At 44.1% G+C, this 16,477-nt stretch overlaps 1 protein-coding gene across 1 annotated transcript in view; it reads right to left on the bottom strand.

Moving 5' to 3' along the window:
• LOC137341904 (dynein axonemal heavy chain 3-like) overlaps positions 1-16,477 on the bottom strand; it is a 490,604-nt gene that overhangs the window by 433,123 nt on the left and 41,004 nt on the right. Inside the window, exons 9-11 of the mRNA XM_068005410.1 lie at positions 3,453-3,683; positions 1,851-1,949; positions 1,202-1,341 (exon numbers count right to left, since the gene is read on the bottom strand). Of these exons, the coding sequence (XP_067861511.1) occupies positions 1,202-1,341; positions 1,851-1,949; positions 3,453-3,683 (470 nt within the window). The remainder of the gene's footprint in view (positions 1-1,201; positions 1,342-1,850; positions 1,950-3,452; positions 3,684-16,477) is intronic.

Genomic DNA, 16,477 nt, shown 5'->3' on the forward strand with positions numbered 1-16,477 from the left:
TGTCGTCACTGTTGTAATGTAGGAAACACAGAAGCCAATTTCCGCACAGCAAGATCCCACAAACAGCAATAAAATAATGACCAGATAATCTGTTTTAGTGATGCTGGTTGAGGGATAAATATTGGCCAGGACACCGGGGATAACTCCCCTGCTCTTCTTCGAATATTGCCATGGGATCTTTTACGTCCACCTGAGAGGGCAGACGGGGCCTCTGATCAATGTCCCATCCTTGGTACACATTGTGCAGTACAGAGTGTACTGAATGACCATTATCAGTTGTGAAAATGTTGAATATTAGAACTTCATAGTTGGTTAGGAGCTGTATTGAGCTTTATATAGACTGAAACCCCTTGAGTGGGAAGGGGGTCCCCGGGTCCTTTAAGGACAATGTCTGACTTTACCCTCTCATATTTCTTTGTGTCTGATAAATAACCATGAAGTATCAAACATACTTCATTGAGCTTCTATGTGAGTATAATAAATTAATTAACTTGACCGTTTTTAAAACCCTTACTATGTATCCTAGCGCAGTGTATTTGTAATTAAAAGGGATTCTTATTGTTATAGTTTTATTTTAATCTCCCACTGTCTTGCCTTATACTGGGCTCATATTTCAACCCGGTAGCTCGAGATTGTTAATTGCATCCTTTAAGCCTTGAGGACAATAGTGTCATTCAGCTCGGAAAGCCTGTTGGACCTTGAGCTCCTGACATAAGGAGCCTGATTTACTCAGTGAGTTAAAATAAGCAAAGTCAATCTGCATACACATCATTCTAAGAGTAATAGGAAAACACAGGACTGTAAGATTAAATGTAAACACTTAAACTGCACTATAAAGCGAGCTGATTGCATTTCACCGTTGTTATCTGCACTCTGATCCAAGGCTTTGGACATTCTGGTTGCAGAATTTAATTTTAATCAGGCTCTGCCAAGTATGTTAAGATAACAATGATAAAAGGGCAGCAAACATTTTCAAGTGTATAGTGAACAGCTAACAATCAGTCCATTTGTCACTCAGATATGGAAAAAAAAACGGTGATTTTCATTGCTATTTTAAATCAAAATCGATCATTGTAGAATCAGGTTAAATGTCAACTCCCCATAAAACCACCTCCATTATACTACAGCAGAAAATGATCACGCCTCTTCCCCTCCCTCCAATTCAACTTTGTTTCTACTTTTTACAAAACGAATGCTTTACCAGTTCGTGTCCACCACTTCAAACATCTTCCCTTGCACTGGGATCTGGTTGTGGATGTCCTCAGAGCTGAATATCGGCTCCAGGTACAGCCAAGCCATTTGGACACGGAGCCAAGATTCCAGGATATTATGCATCAGCCACTGTGGGAAATAAGTGCACAGGATGATGTCCAAAATGTTACTACAAATAAGGATGCAACAAATAAAGACTGATTACTTCTCACAAATGGGGACCGCTCCACAGGCACCTGGTCTGCTCATTCTGTCCCACAAGGTTCTGGGAGGCGAGCTCTCATCTTGCACAACTGGAGCTGACATTCCTTCTTGTGTTCTAGTTGATGAAGCACAGTGAAGTAGGAGCCAAGCCCATCCCTTGGCCGGTCTCACATGGATGATTCACTCACTTACTGAGTGACTGTGCCTATTTAGTTTAGCCTCTCACGATGAAAACCAGAGCAGCTTCAATTTTACAGTCTGTATGTCCTGCTGTTCCCACAGTCCCAGTGCTGCAGCCCCAAGTTTAAGAAGTTACATCAACTAAAAGTTCCTGAAGCGTGAACAGCAATAGATAACAAAAACTGAGGCGTGGGATGTAACAAAAATCTAGACACTAATTAAATTCAACAAGAGCCTCTCTAAATCCAACTTACCAGCTTAGACTCCCATGCTGATATTTCCTTTTCGAAGGGCGCAATAAATGGAGAACCTTTCATGGTGGTAGTTTTTACAATGTGATCTTCAAGTAAAACCTGAGAGAAATAGATTAGATTCACGGATTATAGTCCTGAATGGGTGCCAAGAATGAGATAAAATGAACAGATAACTTAGGGCTTGTAGAGAGCTAAATTTGCAGCTAGCAATCTCCAGTGATTGAACCTTATTGCTGTTTGCCAGGGAGAGTGCAGAAAAATAGTATGTAATTTATAAAGGACAGAACCTCCTGCCATACAAAAGCATGTTTAATAGTTTCAGCATTGTTAGTTTTACAATTTAAATTTTGATAGCTTGCTCTTCCATCTCCTACTCAATAAGACCACAGAATCTCGGTAAATGCTGTGATTTAAATACACTGCACGAGATGGCAGCTTTTAAACAACCTTAAGAATACAATCGATGCTTTTTCCTGCACAATGTAGATTATTTACTGGAGGCACCAGGTGTATTCTCATTCCCAGACCACGTTAAGCTAACATCAAGTAAGACAATTTAAACCTTTCCTGTTTTTTATATAAAGCCTGTTTTGCTACATTGGAAACACACAATTCTATCAGGTATCTGCAACAAAGAATGCATTGTGGTTTAAGTTGTAAAGTAGAACTACAGAGCAAGAATTCATTGAAGGTTTCTTGTCCAAAATTTAGGATATTATCTTGCTTTTTTTTCCATTTTTGTTACAAAATGCTGTTACTGCAATACTCAGGTAATTAAATTAAATTGAAACGGAATCTAATTAAATGTACCAGGTGCAGTTCTAGTGTTAGGTCTCGGTTTGTGGCTGTTTTATATGAATTCTTTTTATTGCATTTTTATTAATAAGAAAATCAGATATTTAATCATGGGAACAACTGACAGTAAATACTACCTCGCACACTGCAGCAAGCAAAAGATCAAATGAGCTGCAGCCTTTGCTCTTCTTATGATTTCTATTCTAGGCACGTCTTATTTTTGAAGATTAGGTTCAAATCCAGTTATATTTTTAAGCCTGCAGATTTTGAAGAGTGCCACTTTGACGTTGTGTATGGCAACAAATTATGCCCCTGTACTTTCGCAAATCGCACTCTCAGAGTTCAGCAAAAAAGTAAATAAAATCACAACTTCTTCCTTGCCATCAAGGTTCCTTACCCCCTTCGTAGGAACACTGGAACAGGAGGAGGCCATACAGCCCCTCCAGCTTGTTCTGCCATTCAGTTAGATCATGGCTGATCTGTACCTTAACCCCATCTACCCGCCTTGGTTCCGTAACCCTTAATACCCTTACCTAACAAAAATCGATCAATCTCAATTCTGAAATTTTCAATTGACCCCCAGCCTCAACAGCTTTTCAGGGGAAGAGAGTTCCAGATTTCCACTCCCCTTTGTGTGAAGAAATGCTTCCTGACATCACCCCTGAACGGCCTAGCTCTAATTTTAAGGTTATGCCCCCTTGTTCTGGACTCCCCCCACCTTTCCTCCAAAAAGAAGTTTGATGGGCATTCTCTCGAAGTATCAGACCTAAGCTCTTGCCCCATTAAAACATCTTGGATATACTGCACCTGGATATCATCCAGTGCCGCTAGCACATTGATGCCAGTGTCTTTGTAACAGACAAACGTAAAATTAACTTCTTCCCAGTCTTTCTCCATCTGGCTGAGGGCTTTCTCCAGTGCATGTTCTTTACTAGCTTGAGAACTAATGTGGCTTAAATCTTCCAAGTACTTCTCAAGGCCCAGCTGTAAGACGTCCATCAACGATGTGCTTTCCTGTGGTGTGATACTGAATCCAACCTGTGATAAAGTGAAACAAACTCCTTACAAAGTCTCTCCAAACAATATACATTGAGTTTTAACATGTATCTGCACATCCATGTTGTATCATGTGACTATCCTGTACCAGGATGGTAAAAGGTGCACTGGTCCTTTTTCATCTAGCAGTTCCCATGTTCCTATCCATATTTAATTCTCATACTATAGCACAGGTTTTGTTTTGCAATGTTTTATTTAAGGATTTTCAAAATTCAACGCAGATGATACAGAACACAATCGAGTACATGTGTGTCCAATCACATTAGCATTAACAGCAAACGAAAGACACAAGACAGGAGAGCAAGTTTGAATAAAGTATCAACACAGCTCCAATTTACAGGGATATTGCGGGTAGCAGAAACCAGAAGAGGAAAGGAGAGGAGATGAGGAGAGGAAAGGAGATGAGGAGAGAACAAAGGTTAAGACCCTTGCTGTGACAGGTGGTTAGATCCCCAACATTCCAGGGCAGGTAAAGTGGGCCAGTGTATTAGTGAATCAGATCTACCACAACACAGAACCATTCGTCATAACTTAACATGGAGACTGCAGCATCGTACCAACAAGAGACTTGGAATAAACAAATGAGAAATACAGTGCTGCCCCCAACTCCAGAGGGCACCTGGACACCTGACAGGCAAGCCCTTTCTCACCTCTAGGCTCCATTGCAAACATTATCTTCTGCATATTCCTCTCTTGTTCTTTCTAAACTGAAAATATCCTGTCCTACATACTTGTTCTCCTCCATACATCCCCACAGTATTGAAATTAAGAGTCATCACACTGTATTCTATTCCAATTCATTCTTTCCCAAGATTCCAAATCTGTCACTTACACCCTCAGCCTCTCCCTCCTCCTCCAGTCTTCATGCTTTTAAAACCCAAGCTTGGTGATAATTAATCCATATTTCTTAATTTACTTTGTCCTTCATTTACTCTTTTTAACCTTGCTGATGGGCCTTGGTCCTTCATTCTGGTTTTTCTATTTAAAAAAACTGCCCGGAACTGCCATACGAGAGCCAGCAGTGCCAGCTGAGAAGGGAAGGAGGAGCCCATGGGAGGGTAAAGGTCATGCCCACTGGCATAGCCTCACTGTTGGCAAAATTCACTTTAAATCTACATACAAGGCCATACTGAAAGGCACATCCCACAGCATCAGACAAGGAGACCCGTATGTCAGAGACATGCAACAGAACATCACCAATGTACATGGAGATCTATCACTACGATAAACGTGCAAATATCTTGTTGAGAGGGCTTGTATTCTCGTGAGTATAGAAGATTAAGGGGTGATTTAATTAAGGTGTTTAAGATGATTAAAGGATTTGATAGGCGAGATAGAGAGAAACGATTTCCCCTGGTGGGGGAGTCTGGAACAAGGGGGCATAACCTTAAAATTAGAGCCGGGCCGTTCAAGATGATGTCAGGAAGCATTTCTTCACACAAAGGGGAGTGGAAATTTGGAACTCTCTCCCCCAAAAAGCTGTTGGGTCTGGGGGTCAATTGAAGATTTCAGAACTGAGATTGATGGATTTTTGTTAGGCAAGGGTATTAAGGCTTATGGAACCAAGGTGGGTAGATGGGGTTAAAATACAGATAAGCCATGATCTAATTGAATGGCGGAACAGACTCGAAGGGCTGAATGGCCTCCTCCTGTCTCGATGTTCCAATCAGTAGCACCAATGGTTCACTCAAATAAAAAGGACATGGACATAAAGTGTACCCTCTCCATGTCACCTGGAAGAGATCAAAGCTGAGGGGGGCAATCCCGTTGGTGACCACTGATGATCTGGGGCTAAGCATAGGCAGAGATAAAAAGAGAAAATGCTGGAAATACTCAGCAGGTCAGGCAGCATCTGTAGAGAAAGAAACAGAGTTAACGTTTCAGGCCAATGGCCCTTCGTCAGAACTGTTCTCTAGGTAGAGAACTGGATTGACCAAAGTGCTGTATACATATACTGTAACCATATACGTCAGTCTGTATGGAGCCTCACTAACAAAAGGAATAAACATTTAAAATAATTAAAGTAGAATGATATTGGAGTGCTATTGTTGCATATAAAAAGCTTCCTTTTAAAAAACTGCGTGTTATAGAAATGCCACTAGTTTGTGTCATTTGTCTGATTTAAACATTTTATTATCAGTGATGGATCAATAATATGTTAATATATTGTTCAGTATGGTATATATTGATACTGCTTTACACAATACCTTATACCCATTCAAATTATACCGATAAAGCAGAATTTAACTCTGCAATTATTAATATATAATGCTCTTCACTTTGATAAAAGTTTACTCTGGCATTGCGTGCCATATTAATCATTGCATTAATATCAAAGATTAAATATCACATGGGTGATTTTCAGGAAGAAAGGTTTTATAAAAACATAGCATCAAAAAATCAAACCCATTGAATCAGTACTAATATCCCAAAAACTCCTCTGAAGAGCTGATGTGATGCAATGGTAAGAACTATGTTTTAAGCTTTTATTTTTAAATTATACTAGTAGCATCAGTTATAGAAGCCTGTGGCTCCTGGGAGTTAGTTGTAGTTCCATTATTTAATACAATCCCAGAGGATTGGGACATAGTCGGTTTGAAATTTGGCCGTATAGTGCACATTTCTCAGGCGCTACACGGCCACCTGAGGTCCCAAAATGCGTGTAGAATGTGCACGCACGCTTCTAGCGTGCGCCGGACGCCATCTTGGTAAAGGGGTTTGCACACGCGCAGATAACGAATGCTGGCAGCATGTAAAGTAGGAAGAAGTAGGTTAGATCAGTGTGCAATCCTGATTTAAGGGGATAGATACCATTTTTGCACTCAACCTTCCAGAAAAAGCATTGTCTTAACCATGACCAGTTGAACATGTCGTAGATGGCCTGGAGGAGACCCCACCAGCGCTATTTAAAGGGACCATGCAGGAGTTTCAGGTTGTTTGCTGGATTATTGTTTCTGGCTGCTAATGTATTTGTACCAGGGGGAATCAGGGGGAAATCTCTCCAGTGGCTGGAGTCGTACCTAGTACAAAGGAAGATGGTAGTGGTTGTTGGAGGCCAATCATCTCAATTCCAGGACATTGCTGCAGCAGTTCCTCAGGGCAGTGTCCTAAGTCCAACCATCTTTAGCTGCTTCATTAATGACCTTCCCTCCATCATAAGGTCAGAAATGGGGATGTTCGCTGATGATTGCTCGGTGTGCAGTTCCATTCGCAACCCCTCAGATAATGAAGCAGTCCGTTCCCGCATGCAGCAAGACCTGGACAACATCCAGGCTTGGCTGATAAGTGGCAAGTAACATTCGCGCCAGACAAGTGCCAGGTAATGACCAACTCCAACAAGAGAGAGTCCAACCACCTCCCCTTGATATTCAATGACATTACCATCGCCGAATCCCCCACCATCAACATCCTGGGGGTCACCATTGACCAGAAACTTAACTGAACCAGCCATATAAATACTGTGGCTACAAGAGCAGGTCAGAGGCTGGGTATTCTGTGGCGAGTGACTCACCTCCTGACTTCCCAAAGTCTTTCCACCATCTACAAGGCACAAGTCAGGAGTGTGATGGAATACTCTCCACTTGCCTGGATGAGTGCAGCTCCAACAACACTCAAGAAGCTCGACACCATCCTGGACAAAGCAGCCCGCTTGATTGGCACCCCATCCACCACCCTAAACATTCACTCCCTTCACCACCGGCGCACAGTGGCTGCAGTGTGTACCATCCACAGGATGCACTGCAGCAACTCCCCAAGGCTTCTTCGACTGCACCTCCCAAACCCGCGACCTCTACCACCTAGAAGGGCAAGGGCAGCAGGCACATGGGAACAACAGCACCTGCACGTTCCCCTCCAAGTCACACACCATCCCGACTTGGAAATATCGCCGTTCCTTCATCGTCGCTGGGTCAAAATCCTGGAACTCCCTTCCTAATAGCACTGTGGGAGAACCTTCACCACACGGACTGCAGCGGTTCAAGAAGGCGGCTCACCACCACCTTCTCAAGGGCAATTAGGGATGGGCAATAAATGCTGGCATTGCCAGCGACGCCCACATCCCATGAACGAATAAAAAAAAACTGTTTTTGGAGGTCTCCTATACTTGAATACTAGGACTAGGGGATGTAGCATAACAATTAGAGCCAGGACTTTCAGGAGTGAAGTTAGGAAACGCTTCTAGATGCAAAGGGTGATAGAAGTTTGGAACTCTCTTCTACAAACCGCAGTTGATGCTAGGTTAATTTAAAATCTGAGATTGATAGATTTCTGTGAACCAAGGGTATTAAGGGATATGGAGTTAGGTCACAGATCAACCATGATCTTAGTGAATGGCGGAACAGGCTCGAGGAGCTAAATGGCACTGCCACTTGCTAACGCCTGTTATGCACCACCTTCTCCCGCAAGAAAGCAAGAAGTGTGTCGGTGAGTCTCCTGCGGGATGTCTGGGTGATGTGGCTGTCATAGTTGAATAGCTGCCAGTGTGTGTGATCTGTGAGTTGTGGGTGTGTGGCTTGCCACAGTGGTAATGTGTAAGGGTGAGAGGAAGCATTTGATTGGAAGAGTTGAGGACTGATGGAAAGAGTTTGTTGGTATGTGGGTGATGGGGGTGTAGTGTGTGGTGCAGTTGGTAGGAGACACCACTTGACAGTTGACCTCACTCACCTTGACCACTCGTGTCAAAGCGTTGAACTTCTTCCTGCACTGCATCCGTGTTCATGATGCTGTGCGCCTGGCATTGACTTCGTCCCCCGCTGCCTCCCACTGCCTTGGGAGCATATGTCTGGAGGGCCTCTTGCCCCCCCCCCCCCAACACCACGGATATAGGATGCCCCTCCTTCTGTCCACTTCTTACACCAAGGTCTCTAGCGTATCATCAGAGAACCTTGGTTCACAAACTCAGATCGGCAGATTGGTGGGGTCTGCGTGCAGATTGGAGGATGTGGGATTTAGTAGTGCGCAACCTTTATTCGATGTTTTAACATAACTCATAAGTGTGTAAACATAGGGATGGGACCTGCATCTGTGTTTTACATGTGCGATGTCTGATCTCTGTTCAGACACCGTGTGGACCCATAGCTTATATTTTGCACATAAGAGGTGCAGGCTGCCTTTAAGAGTGACAGGCTGCCTTTAAGAGGTGCGAGCAACTCACGCGATATCTGGGCCCCCTTCTGGTGAGAAATGCGAACCTGGTGAGAACATCGCAGCTCGGGCTGACTGCTGCGTTACAATCAGGCGAGTGAGGAGGCAGCATGAATCTCAGTTTAACCCCCGGTGTTCGATAGTTGACCCCTTGTGTCATTGCTCACAGATGCAAAGAAAAATAAAATGGGTCTCTCTTTCTCTACATAAGTGGGATCTCTGCTTGCTCCGACTCTCTAATTATGTTTAGATCTCTCCGTCTTTCCACTCTGTTAATAGTAGAAGGATGGTGAAAGAAGAGGTGGGACTGTTATCAGGATATGGCAGATCTATTGAATGGATTTCTTCACATCAGTTCTCACAAAAGAGTCATAGCAAATGGGGCTAAACTATCCACAACACATGAAGTCAGTGAAGAATGTGTTATGCAGAAACTGGAAGGATTAAATATCCACAAGGCACCTAGGCCAGATGAGATACATCCTAAAATCCTCAGGGAATTAAAGGGGGAAATTAGTGATGCTTTGATTGAAACTTTTCAGATCTCCACATACATCAGAATGACAGGAGAGTTAGCCTTATAGTGAAGGTGGGAATGATGCTCAAGGGCATTCTATGGCATGCTTTAAAGAGCACAGATATCAGAGAGAGAAGACAGCATGGTTTTAGAAGCAATAGATCATATCTACAGGATGCTTTGTGGAGGTAACTGAGCTAATGGATGAAAGTAGCGGATTAGGTGGGATCACACTAAGAGAGAATACAAGAAGGTCTAAGATAGGTTTAGAGTGCATGTGTGTAAACACACAAAGTGTGGTAAATGAGGTTGGTGAGCTGCAGGCGCAAGAAGCTACATGGGAATATGATGTTGTGGCGATAACAGAGACCTGGCTCAAAAAAGGGCAGGATTGGGTACTAAATATTTCTGGATACAAGGTGTTCAGGAAAGATAGGGAAGGAGAAAAAGGAGGGGGGTGGGGTGGCAGTAATGATTATGGAGAATATTGAAGTGCTGGAGAGAGAGGATGTCCTGGAGGGGTCAAGGACAGAATATATTTGGTTAGAGTTAAGAAACAATAGAGGCGCCATCACACTACTGGGGGTAGTCTATAGGCCACCAACTAGTGGGAAGGATATAGAGGAGCAAATTTGCAAGGCAATTACAGAGAGGTGCAAGAACTATAGCGTAGTGATAATGGGGGACTTTAACTATCCTAAAATTGACTAGTGTAAAGGGCAAAGCGGGGAGGAATTTCTGAAATGTGTTCAGGAGAACTTTCTTGATCAGTACATTTCCAGCCCAACGAGGAAGGAGGAATTGCTGGATCTGGTTCTGGGGAATGAGGTGGAGCAAGTGTCAGTGGGGGAACATTTAGGGAACAGTGGTCATAGTATCATAAGGTTTAGATTAGTTATGGAAAAGGATGAGGAGCAATCTAATAAAAATACTCAACTGGAGGAGGGCCAATTTCAGCGGGTTGAGAATGGATCTGGCCCGGGTAAATTAGAATCAAAGATCGGCAGGCAAAACTGTAATCGAGCAATGGGCGGCCTTTAAAGAGGAGATGATTCAGGTACAGTCCAGGTACATTCCCACGAGGGGGAAAGGTAGGGCAACCAAAACCAGAGCTCCCTGGATGATGAAAGAAATAGAGAGTAAGATAAAGCAGAAAAAGGGGCTTATGACAGATGTCAGGTTGATAATACAAGTGAGAACCAGGCTGAATACAGAAAGTACAGAGAAGTGAAAAAGGAAATAAGAGGGGCAAAGAGAGAGTATGAGAGTAGATTGGCGGCCAACATAAAAGGGAATCCAAAAGTTTTTGATCAGCAAGGGAGTCAAAGGATATGGGGAAATGGTGTGAAAGTGGAGTTGAGGCCAGAATCAGATCGGCCATGATCTCATTGGATGGCGGAGGAGGCTCGACGGGCCGAATGGCCTACTCCTGCTCCTAGCTCTTATATTAACTGTAGCTTACTTCGATTTTCACATGGCATTGGACAAAGTTCATCATGTGAGGCTTCTAGGCAAGGCTAAGTCTCATGGAGTAAATAGCATGTTTTCTAGATGATGTAATAACAAAAGTAAAAGGGGTGATGATAAATGGTAAATGCCCCTGGGAAAAGGAACCAGTGGATTTCATGGACACCTGCTGGTTCACAATATTTGTGAATGAAATGGAACAGGGTGTCTGTGGAAGTAAATTTGTTGGGAACACAAAAGGTGTGTAATGAGTACAGATGAGATTGATTATTTGCAGAAAGTGATTAGGTAGATGAGACGAGACACGGCAGGTGGATTATAATGAAGTCAGTCTGAAGAGAGAAAGAGGAAACAGTGAAGATGAAAGTGGACCTGATTCAGACCTCTGTTGGCAGAAGTTGAAAAAGGAAAGGATTTGGAGTGATTATTGATCATAGCCTGAAAGCACCTAAGATAAGTCAGGTATTGGTGTGCATCTAGAGGGTGATGGATTACAAAGCAGAACAGGTTGTGCTGATCTTGTACAGATCAACAGTGGGGCAAATCCTGGAGTACGGCATGCCATTTGGATCACCCTCTGTCCAATAGGATGAAGTAGAAAGAGTGGAGAGAAGGCTGACCAGGACAATTCCAGTCCTGAAGTGAACAAATTATTAAGAATGTCTCAAATAAGAAAACATATTTTTGCTGGAGCAAAGAAAAGTGAGGGGAGATGTGACATGTGGCGGTAAAATAACAGCAGGTGTAGATATGGTTGAACCAAGCAAGCTGTTTAACTTGCACAATGAACACTGATTTACAAGACACCAGTAAAAAATTTACAGGCTGTGAGCACGGTTGGAGATTAGAAAACATTTCCCCCCCCACAGGATACTGGAACACATCAAGCAGATTCCCAGAATGGACAGTTGACTTGGGGTTAACTGACATCTTTAAAAGGGACTCTTTTCCTGCAACTCCATGATTAAATCCCTTCAATCAGGTTTCTGCCCCTGCCACAGCACTGAAACAGTCCTTATCAAAGTCACAAGTGGCATTCTCTGTGACTGTGACCGTGGTAAACGATCCCTCCTCATCCTTCTCCACCTGTTTACAGCCTTTGACACGGTTGACCACACCATGCTCCTCCAACACCTCTACTCCCTTGTCCAGCTGGGACTGTCCTCCCTCTTAGCTTTCAAATCGTAGCCAAAGCATCTCCAGCAATGGTTTCTCTTCCCGTCCCTGCACCGTTACCCCTGAAGCCCCCGAAGGATCTCTCCTTGACTGTCTCGTCTTCCTGATCTGCAGCATGTAGATGATGTGGTGACATCATCTCCTGGCTGAACTTGTTCTCACCTTGAACAACTTTTCCTTCAACTTCAACTGGAATTGGATAAATACTCAAAGGGAAAAGATTTACAGGGCTATGGGGAAAGAGCATGGGAGTGGCACTAAATGGTTAGCTCCTTCAAAGAGCCAGCACAAGCACGATGGGCCGAACGGCCTCCTCCAGTGCTGTACCTACTGTGATACTCTGATGCTATGAACTCCACTCACTTCCTCCAGATAAAAGGTGTTGCTATGGGAACCTGCATGGGTACGAGCTATCCCTGTCTTTTGTAGGGTGTGTTGAATATTCTTTGTTCCAGTCCTCAGGCCCCCACCCTGATCCCTTCTTCCGTTATATAGATGACTGCATCGGTGTGCTTCCTGCTCTCACCCTGATCTGGAGAATTTCATTGTTTTTGTTTCAAATATCCACCCTTCCCTTACCTTCCTGGACTTCCTATCTCCATCTCTGGGGATAGACTCTCCATTGACATCTATTACAATCTCACTAACTCCCACAGCTACCTCGATTGTACTTCTTCCCACCCTGCTTCTTATAAAGACTCCATTCACTTTTCCCAGTTTCTCTGTCTCCGTCACATCTGTTCTGACGATGCCACCTTCCACACCACAGTTTCAGAAATGTTCTCCTTTTTCCTCAGCCGAGGATTCCCATCCACTGTGGTGAACAGGGCCCTCAACTGTGTCCGTCCTATTTTCTGTACTTCTGCTCTGAACCCCTCTCCCAGAACAGTGATGGACCCCCTTCTTCTCACCTTCCACCCCAGTCCCATCTCCGTATTTGACAGATCATTTTCCGCCATTTCCACCACCTCCAATATAGTGCCACCACCAACCACATCTTCCCCTCCCCTCCCCTTTCAGTATTCCAAAGGGACCATTCCCTCTGTGACACCCTGGCCCATTCCTCTATCACTCCTACCACCTTCTCCCCTTTCCCCAGCACCTTCCCATGCAAGCGCAGGAGATGCAACACCTGCCCTTTCACCTCCTGCTTTCCCACCGTCCAGGGCCGCACACACTCCTGCACCAGACAGTGATTCACTTCCTCCACCCTAGTGTACTGTAGTGACTCCTCATGATGCAGTCTCTTCTGCATCAGATAGGCCAGGGATCAGGTGGTCGCTTTGCTGAACACCTCCATTCTGTCTGCAAGCACGACCCTGAGTTCCTGTCGCTTGCCACTTTAATTCTCCGTTCCACTCTCACTTGGCCTTTCTGTCCTCAGTCTCTTACACTGTTCCAGTGAAGCTCAAACTAGAGGAACACACCCTCATCTTGCTACTCTACAGCCCTCTGGCCTTAACATTGACTTCACCAACTTCAGAACTTACCCACTGCTCCCATTTACTCTCTGACAGTCCGTGCACCAGGGCTTCCAGTGATGGGGGAGGGAGGGAGGTGCATGGCCAGCAGGGTGGTCTGTACCCCTGAGGTCCACCTGCCTTTTCCTTCCATCAGACCCCTGGGCCGTTGGATCCTGCTCCACTTTGCCAGGTTTTCATGCTTCCCCTCTCGAAATGAACGAACCTGCTTTAACTATTCACACATTCTCTGGGTCTCGTACATCTTTTATTTCTCTAATTTCTCTCCTCTTTGCTTCCTTTTCTCTCACGCTGTTATCACTTCTATCATTTAACCAACTCCCATTCTCCACCCAATCGCTTCACAGGTCATTCTTTGTCTTTCCCTGTGTATCTGGTCTTCCCTCATTCCCTCGCTCTGCTCCTCTTATCTGCTGTTCATCTCTAACCTCTTCTGGTTCTAATAAAGGGCTGGGCCTAAAACACTAACATTTTCCTCGCTCCACAGACTCTGCCGGACCTGCTGTGAATTTCCAGCATTTGCTGTTTTTGTTTAAGTTCTCCCCGGTGTCCTGGCCAATATTTATTCCTCAACCAACCTCACTGTGCACAAAATGGCTGCCGTGTTTCCTACATTACAACACGTGCTATATAAATGCACGTTCGTTCTTTCTTCCAGTACTCGCTACACGTGGAACGAAAGTCGCACCAATTAATTAGTGAATCTCTTCAGAGAAAGAATCCCAAGACAAGCACATGGAGGAAATCGGAAGGAGCCAGCTCATCGTCCTATAGCAACTCACATTCATTTTGGGCAGAAAAGCTGAGAATTCCAGTGGGACTTAGCACGACTTGTAGTTACCGAGTGAACCAGTCCTTTGTACCGAGTGTGGAGAGACAGCACAGCCCAACCTACCCCGAGAATTTATTTGTGCTTGTCACAAGGCCACAGCTGGGCTTTACAAAAAGACTGGTGCACAGGTGCTGCATGCCGTGGTTTAGTCACATGCCAACAGGAAGCCTCGCTGTCTCTATTTTTTGCTGCAGTAATTACAATAGCAGCCAGAAAGAAAAAAAACGCAGCGTCTGTATAAATCAGAGCAGAGCTTGGAAAGTGGTAGGGCAATTTTCCCAAAGGACTAAATTAAGTGGAACTCTCGCAGCTCCCTGAGCAATCACAGAGCCTGCACACGATGGCTCTTAGTCAGCAGGCTCTCTGGCAAGCCTATCGGTACTGAGGTGTACTGTTATTATTCCTTAGCCTGTTAATAACCCTGATTAAATATCCCAGCCTCAAACTAGGGTCAATCGATTAAACAAAGATTGGAAGTGGTAGGTGATGCACTTTTCCCCTTACAAACTTTACCTGTATCTATAGAGTGCTAAATACTAGGTACTCATAATGTTAGGCCTTTTCGATCTGTAAGGTGTGAGACACTTTAGCCAGTTTTGTGTTGGTAACTGAATACATGTCTCACTGACCTGATTACGTTCCATTTTTAACTCTATGGGGTTTTAGCTTGCCAAACGCGGTAAATTAAGTCACACAATGAACGAGGACCAGCAACAGTCACTGTTCAGCCCCCTCATTGAGCAAGAATGGTGTCCCCCTGACACCTGTCAGTGTGGAGCAGTAAGACTTTTGCCAACAGTATTTGGGAAAAGCTACACCAAGCGACACAATTCCTAGAGACATACTTTACTGGCAGCAGCATAAACGAAATCCAGCTCAGGGGCAAGTCCTACACCTGGTACCATCTTGTATCCAATAACAGTATAAATTACATCAGGCTCACAGTAGAACTCCTGTGAAAATTCCTGTCACCGTGTGTACAACACTTGTGATAATATATTTGTTACATAGTCATTAAACAATGAATCTCTCTTGTTCCAAACGGTGCCTAGTTTACCGACAGTGCTCTCTGCTGTTAGTCAGTCCGTGTGCTGAATGTATCATTGGGCTGCACAACCCACACTCGCAGACTGATACCGAGCTCCTGGGGTATACCCCGTAACAAATAGCTCACTCCCAGCAGTCAACTTCAACAAGTAAAGGGAGGATTTTCTTCAAAGATATGGACTACTCCTTCTCTCTCTAATTTAAAGATCATTATATTTTAAACTAGCCATATTGGTTGTACAGTGACCCTACAAGCAACATAGGAATATAGGAACAGGAGGAGGCCATTCAGCCCGTCCAGCCTGTTCTGCCATTCAATTAGATCATGGCTGATCTGTATCCTAACTCCATTTACCCGCATTGGTTCCATAACCCTTAATACCCTTACCCAACAAAAATCTATCAATCTCAGTTCAACACTTGTGATAATATATTTGTTACATAGTCATTAAACAATAAATCTCTCTTGTTCCAAACGGTGCCTAGTTTACCGACAGTGCTCTCTGCTGTTAGTCAGTCCGTGTGTTGAATGTATCATTGGGCTGCACGACCCACACTCGCAGACTGATACCGAGCCCCAGCCTCAACAACATTTTGGGGGAGAGAGTTCCAGATTTCCACCACCTTTTGTGTGAGGAAGTACTTCCTGACATCACCCCTGAACGGCCTAGCTCTAATTTTAAGATTATGCCCCCTTGTTCTGGACTCCCCCACCAGAGGAAATAGTTTCTCTCTATCCACCTTATCAAATGCTTTAATCATCTTAAAAGATCACCCCTTAATCTTCTATACTCGAGGGAATACAAGCCTAGACTATGCAACCTGACCTTATAATTTAACCCTTTTAGCCCCGGTATCATTCTGGTGAATCTGCACTGCACCCCCTCCAAGGCCGATATACCCTTCCCGAGGTGCCCAGGGACATTAGGGAGTGCAAATTGTTCTCTCCCCCATTTTTCTTTAAAGATTTGCGGAACACTTTTAATTGATAGTTTTTTTTGGTGATTTTTCTCGTGCTTATCAGGGTAAGTGTTTCAGTGCCGTAAAACAGAACTACTTTTCTACTTTTCACATCTGGTCAGCATCTGTGGGGGATACAGCCTGGTCAGATTCA

The sequence above is a fragment of the Heptranchias perlo genome, chromosome 24, assembly GCF_035084215.1.
Source record: "Heptranchias perlo isolate sHepPer1 chromosome 24, sHepPer1.hap1, whole genome shotgun sequence".
In the NCBI taxonomy this organism is placed as follows: domain Eukaryota; kingdom Metazoa; phylum Chordata; class Chondrichthyes; order Hexanchiformes; family Hexanchidae; genus Heptranchias; species Heptranchias perlo.